The sequence below is a fragment of the Astyanax mexicanus genome, chromosome 20 (genome assembly GCF_023375975.1).
Source record: "Astyanax mexicanus isolate ESR-SI-001 chromosome 20, AstMex3_surface, whole genome shotgun sequence".
Taxonomy (NCBI): domain Eukaryota; kingdom Metazoa; phylum Chordata; class Actinopteri; order Characiformes; family Acestrorhamphidae; genus Astyanax; species Astyanax mexicanus.
Genome location: NC_064427.1, coordinates 2,817,976 through 2,837,750, shown reverse-complemented (window position 1 = coordinate 2,837,750; position 19,775 = coordinate 2,817,976). Strand labels below are relative to the sequence as shown.

At 39.2% G+C, this 19,775-nt stretch overlaps 1 protein-coding gene across 2 annotated transcripts in view; it reads left to right on the top strand.

Moving 5' to 3' along the window:
- Positions 1–3,370: 3,370 nt before the first annotated feature.
- cntnap3 (contactin associated protein family member 3) overlaps positions 3,371–19,775 on the top strand; it is a 158,316-nt gene continuing 141,911 nt past the window's right edge. For both annotated transcript variants that reach the window (XM_049468997.1, XM_049468996.1), the window contains exon 1: positions 3,371–3,537. In XM_049468997.1, the coding sequence (XP_049324954.1) occupies positions 3,450–3,537 (88 nt within the window). In that variant the 5' untranslated portion in view covers positions 3,371–3,449. The remainder of the gene's footprint in view (positions 3,538–19,775) is intronic.

Sequence of the window (19,775 nt, the reverse complement as noted above, 5' to 3'; positions counted from 1 at the left end):
AATACATACTTTTCCTGTCATTATGATAGCAAAGACACACTGGCATGCCCTAAATCAAGCTGTATGGTGCTCAATTAACGGATTAGGTGGCTGACTGTTGACTGTTGTCAGGGTTTTAATCAGTCAGTGGCACAACTGTATTTTCTGTTGAAGAGATAGAAACACGCCAGAAATGTACCTGAACACATCTCACTTCCAGACCACCAAGCCCATCAGTGTAGATTTATTCCTAAACTCTGATGCTAATTTAATGACGCATGGGCAAGGCATGCAAATAGATGGTTGATGGGGTGTAAGATAGCAACGAGCCTTGCAACGCTCCTTGTTTAGGGTGTACGATAGGTCCCATAGACTTTTTATTCAGTAATGCTGGTTAACCAGCATGTTCAAGCTTGGTCATACTGGTTGTCTAGATTGGTCAGGTTCTTGGTCGACCATCATGACCAACTTGAGCTTTTTTCAGTAGGGTTATCTTGCATTTGCATCAGTTACAGCGCCATTAATCCCTCACATCCTGGTCTCTAAATGTGTTTTATTGAGCTTCCTGAGTCTCTCGAGCTGCACAGCCGTCCCCCAGCCATCACTGTAAGGTAGATAATGAAAGTGAGGGTAAGGAAAGTGGTGTTGACGTTTATGACTGTTTCAGAGTTTGTTCATAACTATCTATTTAATCTAAAGGAGTGATCCTTGCTGTCTCTGCTAATGGTGTTAAAATCCACCCGGGGGCCTGAAAATACATTTAGAGAGCCGTTGAAGAGGAATTATGTTTACAGGATGATGCAGCTGACTCTGAGACGAGGCGGTTTCCATTTTTCTCATCATTTAATACTGTGGTATAAATTTATCTGATTTCAAAGTTAAAACAGAAACAATATGTACTAAATAATAGCAAGTGTTTAAAATGGTGAAGCTCTCATTTGTGGGTTGCATTAAACCTAAAGGAACGAGAGCAAGACATTTGTAGCTAAAATGAGTCAATGTTACAAAATTACAGACAAATTTTCATATTTTGTCATATATTTTTATCATATATTTCTTTAGTATTGGGTCACGTTATAGAAAAAATATTCAAGAAACGTTTTGAAAATGTTTGACACAGATAATAATGGTTTGCATCACAGTGTTATTAGAACATTTCTCACATAACGTTCCCAGCTATATCAATATTAAGGTTAAGCTAAAAGTAACATTCCCAAAACAAAAAAAAATCTAACATTGACACAAGTAATTTTCAGCAACAAAAATGTTCTAAGAACATCCAGAAAATTGAACTTCCGATTAAATGTTCTAAAACGCTATTTTTTTTAAAAATATGGTTAGCAACCTTACTGAAGCTTAGTGATTACCTGCTCTGCAAAAAAAAAAAATGGTCGGCTCTGCCGTTTCCAAGGGTGCAGCACTCTGTTTGCATGCTGTTGTCTATACCTGGCAACCCTGAGCGAGGAAATGGGACTGGGGGCATGGTGGTGAGCAGGTTCACAGTTCAAATAAGAAAATACTGGCCGAAGTTTTGCTAACAAGAGCTGACAGTGCTTAAACTCAGCATGTTTAATTCATATTTGTTAAGTTACTACCGAAAATATAATATAATCCTTAATGCTCCTTTAATTCATAATTCATTTTATTGATTAGTATAAACAAACTCGCAGATTTTTAGCTAATTTTGCTACATTTACATCCCACCCAAAGATATGGATGGGAGATTTCAGAACACACCTACCCGGCCTCATTATTTCAGCTGCATGGTCTCGTTTCTCTCGTTTCTCTCGTGTCTGGAATTTAAATACAGAGTTCACACGGACGCTCCGCTACAGGCTGGACTCTGGGTCCTCTGGAGGACTTCTTTCAGTTCGCATCCAAATGTTTTCAGCTCAGCATGGTGAAGCAGATCTGCTGTGAGCAAGTGAATTGGCTAGAAGTATCCTGCCTCCTGCACTCGGCCTCACTGCTAATACCCAATCTCCTGCTCTGAGCCAGCATCTCGCACTAGATTGGAGAGCAGGCCGTGGCCCCCTGGACTGGATGCTGGGAGGATCTATGCTCCTGTGCTATAATTGGCTGCGAGTCTTTCCTCCTATGTGATGCTGGGCTGGTAATAGACCTCTGAAGTCGTGCATCATCCTATAGTGTAGTGTGGACATCAGGCCCATATTAGAAACTCTGGGTCAACTCAAGTTTTCTGTGAAGAAGAAAAACTCTGTTTTATTCTTTTTTTATCACTGTGTTTCTGTATCACTGCGTTTATTTCTTGGGCATTTTTTCTCTGAATGTCAGGAATACAGTAAGTATTTTATTTAAACAGTCCAACACAATGAAATGATGCATGCAATAAGTCTATTAATAACCCACCCATATAGCTGACATACAGCTCTGATTTTGCTATTTATAGGTTTATGTTTGAGTATAATGAGCATTGTTTAATTCTATAAACTACAGACAACATTTCTCCCAAATTCCAAACAAAAATCTAGTCATTTAGAGCATTTATTAGCAGAAAATGACAAATGGCTAAAATAATTACATTAAAGATGTAATGTATATAAGTTTATAAAAATATAAAGAGTTCAGACATCAATATTTGGTGGAATAACCCTGTTTCTATTTTAAGATTTTTTTTCTTTTTTGTATCTTGTAGCATAAACCTGATGATATAATTCAACATGCGAAATGCAAAAAAAAAAAAAAAAAAAATCAGATAATATATTGTTTTTTACATTTTTCCTAAAATATCCATTGTGAGATGCAGAGATATAAAAAACTAAATAATAATAAAAACTATTTTAATTTCTCTAAACAACATTAAAAAATATATATATTTTGTCATTTAAGCTCCAAACGGTCTGAAAATAAAATTAATAAACATTACACTCACCTTCAAACTTGCGACCTCCCGCTCATAGTGGCAGCGCTTTAGACTTTAGACTCATGGAGATGCGGATTTCATTTTTCAGCAGGACTTGGCACAGTGCCCACACTGCCCACACTGGCAAAAGTACCAATGATCAACAAAAATAGAAAAATAGAAAAAAACGCTTAAAAAAATAGATCACTGTGTGTTTAATACATCTAGATAATATATGAGTTTTACATTTTGAACTGAATTACTGAAATAAAGTAACTTTTCGATTATATATATATATATATATATATATTTTTTTTTTTTTTTTTTTTTTTTTTTTTTTTTTGACATATGTAGTGCATGGTGTGTGCAATAGTAGGATCTCAGCTCCTGCACTGTGATTGGTCAGTACCTCATGCCTATGCACTCCCTCCCCTCCAGCATCCACCGGCAGATTGCAAATGAGCTTGAACTCCTACCCAATCAGAGCGCATGGGGCGTGTCCGGTCAGAATACGGGTGGGAAAGAGCGTCAGTGAGGCTGGTAGAGTCTCGCGGAGAGCGGAGCGAGGAGGCTGGCTCTGGGTGCTGCAGCATCCCGGCTCACTATCATGGATTTGCTGTGGAGAAATTACCGCGGACCGCTGGGGGAACTGGTGCTGCTGATGCTCTGCTTAATCCGGGGGTCGTCCAGCAAAGGTAAGCCCACCCTGGAGCTTCCAGGTCCTCACTTCTGCCTCCTGAGTGCAAGTTGCTTTATTGAAGTTTTGTACTATTGAGGCTTGATTTACTGATTGATCCCAGCTGCGGTGCTTTTATTCTTCAGGAAAAACTGGAAAATAGATAGATTTGCACGTTTTGGCCAATGCTTATTTTTTTGTATTGGTCTACTGAAGGAACCAGTTTGCCAAGTCTTCAGCTTTTAAGGCACAATGATAGTGATTGTGAGAGTAGTGACTCTCAGTTGGGGGGCTTTGGTTATTGTTTGATTATTATAGTAAAACATTAAAGTGGGATGAGTTGGGGTTTAGAATAATTTGTTTTTGGATGGTTTGAGCTTTTTTTTGGATGTTTAAAGCGATTGAAAAACTGGTCATCCAGACCATATACTGGTATACTGGTACTGGGGCTTGACTAACCATTGGTTGGTCAACAACCATGTTGCTTGGTCTGTAGCTACTGCTTATTATTTTGGGTTTATTGTTGCTTGTTTGTTCAGGTCAACAACCATAGTTACTTGTAGACCAACTAAACCGTCAAAACAGTACAACTAAAAGTCAAACAGTATGATAAATATTATTTATATGGACGTTTTGAACGTTTAATTTTTTGGTATATACGTTTATTTTGGCTATGAATACTCTTCATGTCTGTAACATTGTCACATCATCTGAGAAAAATAAAAAAATTAGTCGTTTTAATTACTTTTTTTGGAATTAATTAGTCCCAAATATGCCGTAACGTTACGATAGACGCGTTTCTGAAGCTTATCAATGAGAACCAGAGTATCATTATTATCATCACCATCACCTGCGGGGCGAGTGCGGACCCGCTGCCCGCTCTAAGTGCGCTCTGGCCGGCGTAGAGTTGGAGAGAGCTCCGCTGCTCTTTTCTCCGGTCGGATGGAGTTTTTTTTTTTTCTGACACAGTCAAGTTGATGGTGGTATTTCTGGGGGCTCGTGATGCTGGTGATGCTCAGCATTGGTGCATTGACACTCACAACACTTACAAGGCTGGGTTCACTCTTATCGTGCACATTTGTGCCCACATGGACCAGAAATGACCAAATTAAAAGTGTGTGTGGTATATGGAGGTGGAGGTAGCTTGGTGTTTGTGGTGCTGAATTTTAATGGGTTTGACTCCGTTCACTTATTCTCACTTATTAACCCAGTGTTTCTCACACTCTGATTAACGAGGTTCTTAGATAAAGAGGCAGTTTAAAGAGTGTTTATTCCCTAGTGGCTTTTTGTTTGTTTGTTTAGAAGCTATTGAGCTTGAGATTGAGATTGTAGAGTATATTTAATCTATATTAATAGAGTAGTGTAGGTAAGTAGTCCAATGTTGAGCCAGGTGGACAAACTGATTCAACCCTGAACAATAGGTGACTCAACACTGTAGCTACTACACTAGTGTCCATTCAGTAGCCAATAATGGTGTTAATTTAATACTCAAGGTCTGATTTAACCCATAAGAACCCAGACTTATTTCTAGGTGTTGGTTGTTGTGGGAACAACAATTTGTTGTATTTTAAGATTTTACTTCATTAAACTTCACTCTAAATGCCTTTACCTCACTCTCTACCTTATTATGATACCTCACTCTACATCATTATAACTCACCCTACATCACTATACCTCACTTTACCTCACTCTGTCTTGCTACACCACTCTACTTTACTATACCTCACATTACCGAACACTACCTTTCTCTACATCACTATACCTAACTCTGCCTCACTCTTACAATCTTACTATAACCCACACTACATCATTACACCTCACTCTAAATTATTATACCTCACTCTGCCTCACACTATCTTGCTCTATATCACTATACCTCACTCTACCTCAGTCTATCTCTCTATACCTCACTCTAATTCATTATAACTCACCTTACATCACTATACCTCACTTCACCTCACTCTACCTCACTCTGCTTCACTATAACTCACCTTACATCACTATACCTCACTATACCTTACTCTACCTCACTATAACTCACCCACCCTACATCACTATACCTGACTATACCTTACTTTACCTTACTCTACCTCACTATTGCTCACCCTTCATCACTATATCTCACTCTACCTTGCTCTACCTCACTCTACTTCAATATAACTCACTCTGTTTCACTATACCACACTGTAGATCACTATACCTCACTCTACCTCACTCTACTTCAATATAACTCACTCTGTTTCTCTATACCACACTCTAGATCACTATACCTCACTCTACTTCAATATAACTCACTCTGTTTCACTATACCTCACTGTAGATCACTATACCTCACTCTACCTCACTCTACTTCAATATAACTCACTCTGTTTCACTATACCACACTGTAGATCACTATACCTCACTCTACATCACACTGGCTTAGTCTACCTCACCCTACTTTATTATAACTCACCCTACATCACTATACCTTACTATACCTTACTCTAATTCACTATTACTCAATCTACATCACTAAACCTTGTGCTACCTCACTATACCTCACTCTTTCCCTAGCCTAGTTATGTCACGTGAGCACAGTCTGCAGTATGAAGAGCGCCCTCTGTTGCTGCATGCGTACAGTGCATGCAGTTTAAGTTTACTTGTTACAGCAGTTATTTTGATGTGAACGGATAAAAATACAATTTATTGTGCAGATTATTGTCCTAATATTGATTATTAATGAATAGTTTACATGTAAAGATTGAAGTCAAGTTAATACAACACTGCTGTATGAGCTGTAGTATCACATACTGTAACTGTAGCTTCGCCCTAACAGGACTAAATTCAGCACTGCTGATGTTAATGCAGGAGTTTATGTAGTTCATTAGTGGTGTTAATTCAGCACTGTAGGGGTTAATGCAGCTCTGGAGACTTGCCCTCTTATCGCTGGCATTTGGCTTCAGGTCAGTCGGCACCATATGTGCAGGTTCCTGAGCACTTCCTCTGCTGTATCCTCAGAGTGTGTTAAATGCCCTCTATTCAGTCAGCGTTGGGGAGGAGCGCCGGGTGGGGATGAAGCTCCCGGCGTTCCGGTGCTCAGCGGCGTCAGCGTCTTCATATGCAGCAGCTTTTTCGCCACCAGCATCGATTCTGACAGCGAGAGAAGTGTGTCTGCCTGCAGTGTGTGTTTCTATTATTGACACAAGGCTAATAAGAAGCTCAGTAAGCGTCTTTCTGACGACTCTGATTGCAGACTTCTGTCATAGCGCCATGTTTCTTCATGCTTTGGGCTGTTAAAACAAAGAATAGACCATTTAAAAATGTCTGTGCACTTTTAAAATTAAAATCTATATGCTTGTAGTGGTGAGCGATTCCATAGAAGAAGCATTTTTAGTTCTGTTAAAGCAGCATTATGTAACTTTTTACCTGCAAATAGCATTTTTTAAATCTTGTAGATGCTCCATTGACCTGTAATTTGGATAATAGCATCTTTATTGTCGGTCCTTTGGACTGTTAACTGCACTATGTAACTCTGATGAACATTGGACACAACAACACGTTTTTATAATTTTATATTACTACCACCTACCACCACAGTCCACATGCTTCTCTCACTTTCAGTGTTGATTCTGTGTCTCTCAGCTTGTCCAGAAATGCATGTGTAAAGTGTGTCCTTCTTTAGCATCGGCTCAAAGACCGAATTACAGTATACTGACATGTCAAAAGTCATGGATCAGCAGAATATGGTTTATTTATGAATTGTTACCTCAAGGAATGGCGTGGGCATGCCCATACCTGTATAAGTTGTGAGGTGTTATCTTGTGAATGCGGCTAAACAGTGGACAAGCTGCAATGGGACACAATACTAGTATTGACAGGTCACTGCATAGATGTCGCATTAAAACGAAAATGTGGTATGTATGAAGATCTCTGGAAAAAAAAAACCCTGGAACTTCTGCTCTACAGTTTTAATTATTTAAAACACAGTATTGATTAGGGATGGATATACAATATGTACAGAGAATGCAGTGTGCAGGAACACTGTTGATTATCAGGGCTTTATAGCACTTGGCCTTGCTGCTCTCATTTTTCCTTACTTTACTTCACTTCAACTCACCCTACATCACTATACTTCACTATACCTCACTCTACCTCACTTTACATCACTATACATCACTATACCAAACTCTAGATCACTAATCCTCAACTCTATCTCACTCTACTTTATTGTAACCCAGCCTACATCACTATACCTCACTCTACATCACTATACCTCACTCTACATCACTTTACCAAACTCTAGATCACTAATGCTCAATTCTACATTGCTATACCTCAGTCTACAGCACCTCACTTTATCTCACTATGACTCACCCTACATCAATTTACCTCATGCTACACCCCTATATCTCACTCTACCTCAAACGTCCTCACTCTACCTCTCTATACCTCAGTCTACATTGCTATACCTCACACTACCACTATACCTTAGTGTACAATACTATACCTCACTCTACCTCACAGTACCTTACTCTACCTCATCACTATAACTCACTTTACCTTACTCTACTTTACTATACCTCACACTGCCTCACTCTACCTTGTTTTACCTCACTCTGTCCGTAGCCTAGTTTCAGACAATATTTCATTTTTTTTTCTTACAGTATCGGAATATTTTGATTGGTAACCCCGGTATTGTGATATTTTTCATATCTTGAAGTTCTTGCCAATACACATTTCTAGTAAACAGTGTGGATAAACTGTATGTATCTGTGTGTGTTTGTTTGTTCAGGGCGGCAGTAATGAGATTAATCTGTGTTGTAATTGAAGCAGATGGCTCTGAACTTTATCATCCCCCGGCTCTCGATGGATGCGATTCTTATTTCCATCAACGTTAAAATCCGTTGAGGCGTTGAGACGTCTTTGAGAGGAAGTTCCTTCTTTTATTTCCTTTTTTAATAGTACTTTTAAAAAAGCTCCGCCTCCTTTTTCCTTTAGAACACCTTCAGAGGTGCTCCTGATGCCAGATAACACACAGTACTGTGTGCGGTTTCGGGTCGAGACGTTTGAAATGAGCTGCTCAGCAGGATGAACGACTGGCGGCACTTTAAATGGACGAGTCCGGAATGGAAGTGACCTCTCTCCGGCTCTTTTTATCCCTGTTTTTTTCTGAGGAACCGGGTTAAAGATGCTGAGATATTCTGGTGCCGGTTGCTGAGGGTGTCAGAAAGCAGGACGCGAAATCAAAGCCCGGCTATATTCTGGCGGATCCTCCAGAGGAGGCGGCCGAGGAGGCAAAGCTGAGCCTAAGTTCACAGCTGGAGACTAACGCTTTCTGTTTACTGCCGGAGAAGTGACCCATTTCTTCCCTCTTTTTCCGCTCCCCATCCTTCACTGCCCAAAAGAGCCGTGCAGTCGAGGGCCCTCCCCACATTAAGGTGCAGTTTAAGATTATTTTAGGAATGGACCTACTACTACTACTCTTATGGGAGATAGAAACTGAGACCTACTGGCCTGAGAAGCTGTGCAGCTTTTAGACAGGTGCTTTCACCAACCGGACTCAGCCTTTAGACCTACTATGAGTAAAAGTTGAAAGTAAACATAGTGCTGGATGATATGGCCAAATTTTATATCACGATCTGTTTCTTAATTTTGGTTGATAAAAAAAAGGTCACACACTAAACTCTAATATTTAGCTTTGATTGCAGCACAAATTCACTGTGGCATTGTTTCAATAAGTCTCTGCATTAGGGCTGCATGATATATCGGTTTAGCATTGTCATCGTGACGTGCGCATGCGCAAATTGTCACATCGCAGGCCGTGCGATATCACTTAAGCCAATTAAATCAAACCAATTAAACCATTTTTTTTTATTATTGACAAAAGAAAGAGATACACAGCGCTGTCTCTGTGTCTGTGTGAGTGACAGGCTGCTGCTTCTTAAGAAGCACGAGGGGGAGGGCGGCCTCCATCCACATGGTTGAGCATGTGCTTGTAATTGTAAGCACGTGTGGAAAGCTGTGCTCCTCAGTTTAGCACAATTTTCAGCTGAATTCACACTTTTAATCCCAGAAAAATGCTCCTATTTACCTTTTAAAAAAAACATTTAAATGCCTGATTAAAGGGACGATTACTGTTGTTTTGCTGTATTCAGGTAGTGTGTTTATTTCCCATATCTACATAAATAGTATGAATGCCAGTTCCTGTGGTGGAACATGAACAGATGCTGTAAATACTCCATTTATACCCTATTTTAGCAATCTTAAGGCAAGCCCTATCGAGCCACATCACACCGCGCAGCTATCATAACAGTGGGAAATGTACAACTTGTATGTCCAAGATAGCAATGAACGTTGCTATCTGACTGTTGACTATGGAGAGGAATTGGTGCCAAATTGAAAAGACAAAACACTACTGTGGACAAATGTAAATTCAAAACGCAAAATGCATTACTTTTCCTCACCAATATAAGGAAGAATATGTGCCAAAATTCCATTTTCTTGCACTTGATCTCTTTATTGAAAAGTTGAGTGTGAACCTGTGTGAGCAATGAACAATTGTGATTCTGTCCCCAGCACTTTGTGTAATGCGGTACTGTTATAAATTAATAATTAGTCGACAATTAAATATGTAGTTGACAAATTAAAATAATCGACGTTATCGATTATATCGACTAATTGTTGCAGCCCTAATTGAAAGACAATACACAAGAATTTACATTTTCAAAACTGAACTCGGAATTTGTGTCAGAATTGTACTTAAACCTCCTTAAAATGAAATCAGCTCAACTGCATTTTATTCCACTGTGAGCAAATCACAGTGCACAGGATTGCATTTCGTCTAGGAGCACCGCGGTATTCATGCTAAAATTAAATAGGATCGCTGTCCAATTAGAACCCACTACTGAAATTGAAGTGAGGCTTAAAACCACTGTTTGAAACTCTTCATGCTTTAGTGCATAAACTCATGCAGATTTAAAAATAAGTCGACCACGAATTAAAGCTAAACACAACATAATAATGTGATACTGAAAGTCTAAAAGTGGTTCTGTAGTGACTCCTGAAACAGTCCTTCCTGAATCAAAAAATAAATCAAGGTTACTTTTATATAGTTATTTTTAGTCGCTTAACTAACACTATTATTGTACTACTCTGGACATTCAGTTGACGATGTCTTTTCTCGGATGGTAAAAAATGGCATTGATTGCACAGTTCAGTTCATTCATACCGAACAGAAAAGCTTTGTCCAACTTCAAAGGGTGTTCCTGTAGTTCGTCCTTGGTGGGAAACTAGCTTTTCCTGATAAAACCCGAGCCCATGTGAAAGCGCTATTAGCTGCAGCCCTGCTAGCTGTGTGGGTTTGATTTCAGCTGATGGCCGCTGCCATTGTGTCCTTGAGTGAGTCTCTTAACCTCATGTGGATTGGCACTCAACCCCATACAGACAGATCCACACAGAGTTTAATGTGAAGTTACTTTAGCAGTAGCATCAGTTAAAGGTTTGTCTAAAAGTTAGTGACCACTGATGCATATGACTTATATATACAGCTCTGGAAACAAAAGTGCTATTTATAGGTTTATGTTTGAGTAAAATGAACATCGTTGTTTTATTCTATAAACTACAGACAACATTTCTCCCAAATTCCAAATTAAATTATTATCATTTAGAGCATTTATTTGCAGAAAATGAGAAATGACTGAAATAACAAAAAAGATGCAGAGCTTTCAGACCTCAAATAATGCAAAGAAAAAACAAGTTCATATTCATAAAGAGTTTTAAGAGTTCAGAGATCAATATTTGGTGGAATAACCCTGGTGGTTTTTAATCACAGTTTTTTTTTCATGCATCTTGGCATCATGTTCTCCTCCACCAGTCTTACACACTGCTTTTGGATAACTTTATGCTGCTTTACTCCTGGTGTAGAAATTCAAGCAGATCAGTTTGGTTTGATGGCTTGTGATGGCATCTATCTTCCTTTGTACTTCCTCACTCTAGCTCATTCTACCTCACTGTCTCCCTCTACCTTGCAATGCATCACTCTGCCTCACTTTACCTTCTTCTACCTCACTCTACCTCCCTCTTCCTCATTGTTCCTCACTCTAACCTCTCTCTACCTCCTTGTACCTCATTGTTTCTTACTTTAACCTCACTCTACCTCACTTTACCTCACTCCTCCTTCTGCTTCGTTATGTCGTGTGATATTCAGAACGTTATCTCAGCTCTTACAGCTCTGATATCGGCCTCGGTGGAAAGACCGAAGTCCTCCAATTAAACACATGCTTTTCCTCCTATGGAGGAGCGATTCATCTTCATCTGTTTACCTGCCTGAGCTCCAGCCAGCCGACAATCATGCAAATCAGGCGAGCGGCGTGACACCCGTCGCTCTTCCTCGCATTAGCGACGCTTGGCGCTCTGTGCTCAGGGTTCGGCGCTCTGCGGTGGTGGATTCTGGACTTGAGTTTGTCGGTTCTGAGCGGCGTCTCGCCTTCCTGCACTCCTCCATTCGGCGGTAGTGGAAAAAACAGATCTGGGGAGGACTTACTTTCACTCCTGGCGTTATCGGCGCGTTCAGGGCTGTTTATCTCCGCCGGAAGCCGGTTTGGAAGCAGCCAAGTGCTCAATTTAATCAGCGACTGTATGGGGGCTTATGGGGCGATGCGGTATCTCGGGCGAGCATGTGTTATGATAAAGTTCGTCGCCGGTGGAGCGGCGGAGAGAGAGAGAGAGCTCCGGCCGTAATTGTGAAGTATTCCGCCACAGCCGGCTAAAAGCGAGCGGCGGAATCAATTACACTGCTGGAAGGGGGCGGACAAGAGGAAAAGCCAACAGAGGTCTCCGCTTTGGCCGGCTTTCAACTCCGCCCGGTGCCGCCGCCGGCCCAGAGATGCCGTGGGAAGAGCGAGCTCATCTAAAGGCGAGGTCTAATCTCCCGTAAGCTCCTCTCTGTCCTCTTGTTCTCGTCCGGCCGCCCAATTTGCGACGTCTCGTCGTTAGTGGTGGGAGGCACAGGCCAGGCTGACTCTTGCTCTCTTAAAGAGCTCATATCCTGTTCTTTTCTCGGGTGTATTTTATCCTTTGACATCTGTGTGGGTTTATAAACTTATATAAGAAAAAAAAACGTTCAAACTTTAGTTTTACAACCTTCTTTTTCCTTATAATCAAATCTAATATGGCTTAGCTTTTTACAGAGGCTGTTTTCCTTATCGTTTCTTGACATATACTGAGCTTGTCCTAACGAAGGAGTACTACTTTCATAGACAGTATGAACTCAAGATATTATTTCATATTTTATCTGAACATCCATTCCTGCATTTCAGGCCTACAGAACAAACAAAAACAAACAAAAATTGTCTTGTTGAACAATGCATAGACAACAGCCTATTTCCACGCCTTGTGCACCTTCATTTACCTCACTCTGCCTCTCTATACCTCCCTCTTTCTTCATTTACCTCACTGCACCTCACTCCACCTTACTTTACCTCAGTCTGCCTCCCTCTACCTTGCAATGTCTTACTCTACCTCACTGTATCTTCCTCTACCCCACTCTGCCTCCTTTTGCCTCCCTTTACCTCACTTTACATCACTCCTCACTCTGCCTCTCTATACCTCCCTCTACCTTCATTTACCTCACTCTGCCTCTCTATACCTCACTGTACCTCAGGCTGCTTTGTACTGCCTCACTCTACCTTACTTTACCTCAATCTTCCTCACTCTGCTTCACTCTATCTCCCTCTACAATGCCTTACTCTACCTCACTTTACCTTCCTCTACCTCACTCTGCCTCTCTTTACCTCACTCTACATCACTCCTCACTCTGCCTTACTTTACTGTACTTTACCTTAATCTGATTTTATTTTGGAATGTATTGCATTACATTCAATACATTTCATTTAATTCCAGTATATTAACATATGAAATGAAAAGTTTAACAGACAAAAATATATACAGTATGGAATATCTTTATACTGTTCATACTGTCTGATTTGTTAGTTTTTAGAGTTTTTTAGAGTCATTTTGGATTTTTTGAGTTGTATGGAGTTATATATTATATATAACATCGCTCGGACACCCAGTTTTAAAGCACCTGTATGTTTTTTTAATGTTTGTAAAGAACCCGAGGTGATTGTTGAATTCCTCAGAAAGATCCCTCCTCAGCACTGTGACTTGAGGAAGTGAAAGTGTATGGAAATGAGAATGGGAGCTCTCGCAGCTCTCGCTGCTCTCGCGCAGTCGACGCCAGCCTCGTCCGAATTAATCGCTTTTCAATGAGCCGGTTGTTTGCGTGGAAGGGAACATAAACTCCCCCCGAATAAGATCAATTTGCAGCGGACGCTCGGCGCGTTTCTGGGCTGAAGCGCACTGTCCATTATGATTGATGAGCGACTGCATGGAGGAACCGGAGGGGGGGGGGGGGGGGAAGCGGCGGATAAATCACCCTCATACATCTTCTTTACTGACATTTATGAAAATATGTGATTGGAAAGTCAAACGCAGAATGAGAGGATGATAGAGTCAAGGTTACAATGCTATCAGTGGGGAACTTTTCTCTTCCAGCCCCCTCACTCCACCCAAACCCCTCTCCGAGCGTCAAGCGCGAGCCGGCGCTCATGAATCTGGATTTATTAATACGCAGTGCAGTATTTAAGCAGAAAATTGGGCGAGAATTACGCCCGCACCAGTCACTGACTTATGCCTCCCTGCTCGCTCTCAAGGCTGAATTCCTCAAAAGACTGGAGCTCCTGAAGCCGGACGCATCCATCTTCCCTGCTGTCGGAGCTGATCGGTGATACAGCCCGGAGAATTCATCACCCCAACTCGCTCTGTCTCTCTGTGTGTATATATGTTTATATATATATATATATATTTATATATATATTTATATATTTACTGCACCTGCTAAATGCTAAAGCCTGATAGGTAGTGTGTTTACTTTCCTATTCATCATGGGTTTCCACCCAGCTGAAGCTCTGAACACGCTCTTCCTCTCGCCGGGAGTTTGTAGAAATACTTGTAGGGCTACGAGAGCATGAGCTTTTGTAGTGTAGTGCTGTCCGGTGGCATTAGCTGCTAATGCTAATGCTCCAGCCTTAGTGCTGGAGAAATTTAGTAATCTAAGCGCTTTACTCACCCAAACAAACAAAAGCTTTCAGTGACAAAAGCTGTGTAGATTAACAGCCAGCTCTCTTTTGACTTTAAAAGAAAGTCTTTTTTTATTACAGTTTTGTTTACTTAGCTCAGCTTTACTTAACTTAAGTTAAATGCCCTTCAAATGTCCAGAACCTCGGGGCTGGAGTATCATTTAGCATTAGTCGCTAACCTCTATTTCCCCATTTAGAGGTGAGTATTATCGGCCTGTAGCCTGCTGCTAACTCCGGCTAGCACTGCTGGAGCAGCATTAGCATTAGCCGATAAACACACTACCTTTTACTTCTTTTAGAGATGAGTATATATAACTGTAGTTCTACGTGGGACGAACCGCTAGCGAATATCGTCCTGGCTTACCGGAACACTCAGTGTTCATCAGTGTAGCGCTGTCAGGTGGCATTAGCCTCTAACCGATAATGCTAATGCTCCAGCCTTAGTGCTGGCTTAGCTTACTGTAAATAAATGGAAGTGCTTTTCTCACCCAAATAAACAGTTTTCAGGAGAGAAATCTGTGTAGATTAATATCCAACAATCGTTTAACTTTAAAAAGAAGTATTTTTATTATAGTTTTGTTTACTTAGCTTAGCTTTACTTAACTTAGTTAGCTCTCTCTCTCTCCCCCTCTCTCTCTCTCTCTCTCTTTTGGTGGGAAAACCTCGAACCTGGCAACTCTGGCCTTATTAATGAAAATAGATCAGAAAATAGACGTTCATTGATAGTTTAATACAGTGTGCCTTATAGTGTGAAAAATATTACAATAATAATAATTATACTGTGTTATTTGTTAATGGAGGAAGGGGAACGGATGTAGGCATGGTACCAAAAACCCAAAAATTCACCCCAAAAAAAAGAGAAATATTAGCAGAAGAGCAGTGTTAGGAGTTTCCGAGCTGCCGGTCTTGCTTCAGGACACGAATATCACAGAGCTGAATTACGTAAGTCTGTGAGAAACTTTAGAAAGTGTTCAGAGAAAGCAGTAAAACAGCAGACAGTACAGGAAGTTAAGGCCAGCCGTCTGACCAGCCGTCAGCTGTCTGTCTGCGCGGCGCTCGGGGCTTGTGTTTCATTTCGCTCTCCGCTGCTCTCCCTCGGGACACGGCGGTGAGGAAGACAGGCCTCCTGCCAAACTGTGAGGAGACAATTTGTTAGATGTTCCTGTGTGTTTATGTGCTGAACGTGGTGAAGCTGTGCGGACGGGTTCATGGACGAGTGTGTGTTTTACTGTGATTAGAGGTTTAACTATAGGCCTGTCATGATAACTTTAATGGACAATATCTACTCATAAGGGGTGGGCAATATTATATCGTATACGATTAGGGGTGGGCGATATGGCTCTAAAATAATATCACGATATTTCAGGGTATTTTTGCGATAACGATATACTTGGCGATATAGGAAAACTAAAATAATTAATTAATTTCAGGAATATAGTATAATAGTATAACAGAATAATCATAATGTGGCAAAATAAATAATACAGCATAAAATAATATAATGCAGCAAATAATATTGCATAATATTTAGTGCATGCATATAAACTGCAAACTAAAACAATTATAAAATAAATACACCTAAAGCTTCACAGTAAATAATAGACTATTATCACGATAAGGATTTTTAATATCATTATATTTCTGTGTCATGATATATTGTATACGATATAATATTGCTCACCCTTAGTATACAATATATCGTTACTCAATTATAAAAGTAACTAGTTACCAGTAAAAGTAACTATTGTGTAGTGCTGGGGAGATATGGGAAAAATTATACATCACGATATGGATTTTTTTATATTACTATAACAATATATATCATGATATATCATATTTAAGTATGTTTTTAGTTATTCTTCGAAAAATATGACAAAATAATATAATTGCTTACTTTTTTCCAACTTTATTTCAAAGTGACATTAAACCCAACTTTCACAAATGAGAATTACGACCTTTTAGTGCAGCAAAATATATATATGTGTCACGTGGTCCCTGTCTGTTCTCGTGTTTCTGTGTTTATTTACCTTTTCTGTGCCTGTCTCTGCTTGTGACTGTGAGTGTGTCTCCCACGTGATCCGTGTTCCTCAGTGTTTCTTGTTCTCACCTGTGTTCATTTGTAACTCCGCCCCTTAGACCCAGGTGTTTTCTGTTTCCCGTGTGTGTGTTACACTATTTATAGTCCGTGCTCCCTTTCCCTCGTGTCGGTTCTTGTGCTTTGTTAGCCTGTTATGGTTGCGTCTTTGTTTCCCATATTTCTTGTTTTTAGTTTAGTTTCAGTTTATTTGTTTATTTTTGTTTTTTGTTATTTGTGTAATAAATTCACTCGCATTTGCATCCGCTCTCCTCGTCCTTCCTGCCCGCATCCTGACAATATGCATCAAATGAAAACAGATGAGGTAGATGAAGTAGCTATTTTTTCAAAAGAACAATGCATCTCTATTGTTCAGCTCTCATGAGTTTAATAACGTAAAGCAGCGTCACGTCGCAAAACCACATTATGAAGCTTTTTTTTGCGAAGATTATTATCTTTATTATAACTTATATAAAGCGAGTTTATGCAAAGTGACCACGCCAATACATTTTAGCGTAGCCTACTTTATATATTTGCATGAATAATTGATGAAATTACTGTAGAAACGATAGGGACGATATTTATCGTCATATTGCACAGCACTACTATTGCGTTACTTTTGTGTTACTCGCACCGTAAAAAGTTAAAAAGCTGCTAAATTAAGGTGCAGTAACAGGTGTCGGAAATGGTAATGGCGTTATAGTTACAGTCAGAGTAATTAGTTAGATTACTCCTTACTGAAAAAAAATAACGGCGTTAGTAACCCATCACTGTATGTATTTACATTTTTCTTGCTTTAATATCGCATTCTAGTTAAAAATTAAAGACTCGTTGGAACAAAAATCATTGTTGCAGCCCTATCATACATCTTGAGTTGCATCAGTTCATGCTTATTTAGTACAAGAGAAAGATTTGTGGACCATCTAAAGTACATTATCCCAAATCACTTCTCTCACAGCATTAAGAGAGAAAGCAGTGGTAAAGAACAGACCTGTTCATACAGATATTAATCTACTATTAAACTGGTTTTAATTCAATATGTAAAGATGATAATCAGCATGTAAACTGAAGGAACTGCATTAATGTATTTATCACAGAGCTGCTGCAGAACTGATGCAGCTTATTTTAAACGTATATTAAGTTTTAATACCCGGACTGTGGTTTTTGTTACAGTGAGTGATTATCTTTAGCTTACAGCAGTGTTTTCATTACAGCTCCGCATTCCCGCGGGACCCGGCGCAGCATCGTACAGCGCGGGGGTAATTTACGGTGCTGGGAGACAAGGGCACGGTTAACCAGCCCGGTGGGTGTGGGCGACGGTGGGATGAGATAAAGCCAAATTACACTGATTTTATACTGGAGAGGGATGAAATTTCAGAAACGGGAGCTAGAGCTGGGTGGTATACTGGTTTATTCGGTATACCGCGGGGTGAACTAAAACTGATATGCATTTCTCTCATACCGCCACACCTCTAGAGGGCGCTGTGGAGCTCCGTGCAGAACAGAACCATCAAAGAAGAAAAATCAAACGCTGGTTTAGCTCCTTCCTGCAGAGAAATCAGAACAGCTCCTGCTGCTGTTTCTACTGTATGAGTTTGTTAAATGGAGAAAAAAGGGAACTGTGGCTGATTTTAATACTGTAATGCCTCTAATGGCTTCAGGAATAGTTTATTTATATTAAACTTGTATCTAACTTGTGCAATAGAGCTTTTGAGAAATATATATATATATATATATATATATATATCTTTGAATACATAAATATTGAGTATTTTAGGTTTGTTTATAGTTTTTATGGAACTATTTATTAAAATATTGAATTTTGTAAAGGGAGCCGTGTTCAATTTGTGAGCGTATCTATTTTTAAAGTCTATATTTTAGGTTCTTTAGCTGTTCTTCTGATAATAAAGTCTGATTTTTTCTTATAATGTGTTATTTGAATAATTTTGTGGCACAGAGTAAACCCAATACTGATAAAAACCTTAATTTAAAGCCTCAGTGTTTTATATTATGTGTACTCCTAACAGTACAGTAAGTCACAAACCTATATTAATGCCCAGTCATGCAAAAAATAATAATAATAAAAAAAAAATAAAATAAAAATACTGTGATTTTTGGCCATACCACCCTAACACTAGCAGGAGCAAATATCTTGGATTTTTAAACATGCCGGTTCATGTGTGTGAGGTTGGGTTTTTGTTATATGTTGGGTTAACGTTAGAGGAGTGCCATGTGATAACATACACAATAATATTGCTACATGTTTAACATTATAAAATGCCAGTATGTCAGGATATTAGCTATTTTCTTGAACGCAGTCTATGTTTAATTTCTTTTGCTATTAACTGTATGTACAGTGTATATGTTTTTACTAAATGTGCTTTAATTTTGTGCTAAACTGTTGTTAAATTACTTATTTTTTTATGTTGTATTAGTATTATTTTATATATTAAATTAGGTGCTTTGTAAGTTCCTGTTAAATAGACTGTGATTGCATTAGTAGACTTTGTTGTCGTATCGCCAAGAATATCCTTATTGCAAAAAAAACAATATATCGTGACAGAAATATCATGATATTAAAAATCCATATCGTGATAATAGGGCTGTTCTGTCTTAAAAGTAGTCTATTATTTACTGTGAATCTTTAGGTGTATTTATTGTATAATTGTTTTAGTTTGCAGTTTATATGCATGCACTAAATATTCTGCAATATTTTTTGTTGCATTATATTATTTTATGCTATATTATTTATTTTGCCACATTATGATTATACTGTTATACTATTATACTATATTCCTGAAAAGAATGAATAATTTTAGTTTTCCTATATCGGCAAGTATATCGTTATCGCAAAAATACCCTGAAATATCGTGATATTATTTTAGAGCCATATCGCCCACCCCTAATATATATATATATTTGCATACTATTTGCATACTGGGTGATTCTTTCCTCTCGTTACTTCAGTGTGCCATCAACATTCCTCTTATATATTATTAAATATCAGTGTTTAAACACAGGATTTTTTTTTTTATCTGATATCACTACGCTTGTTGTGACCAC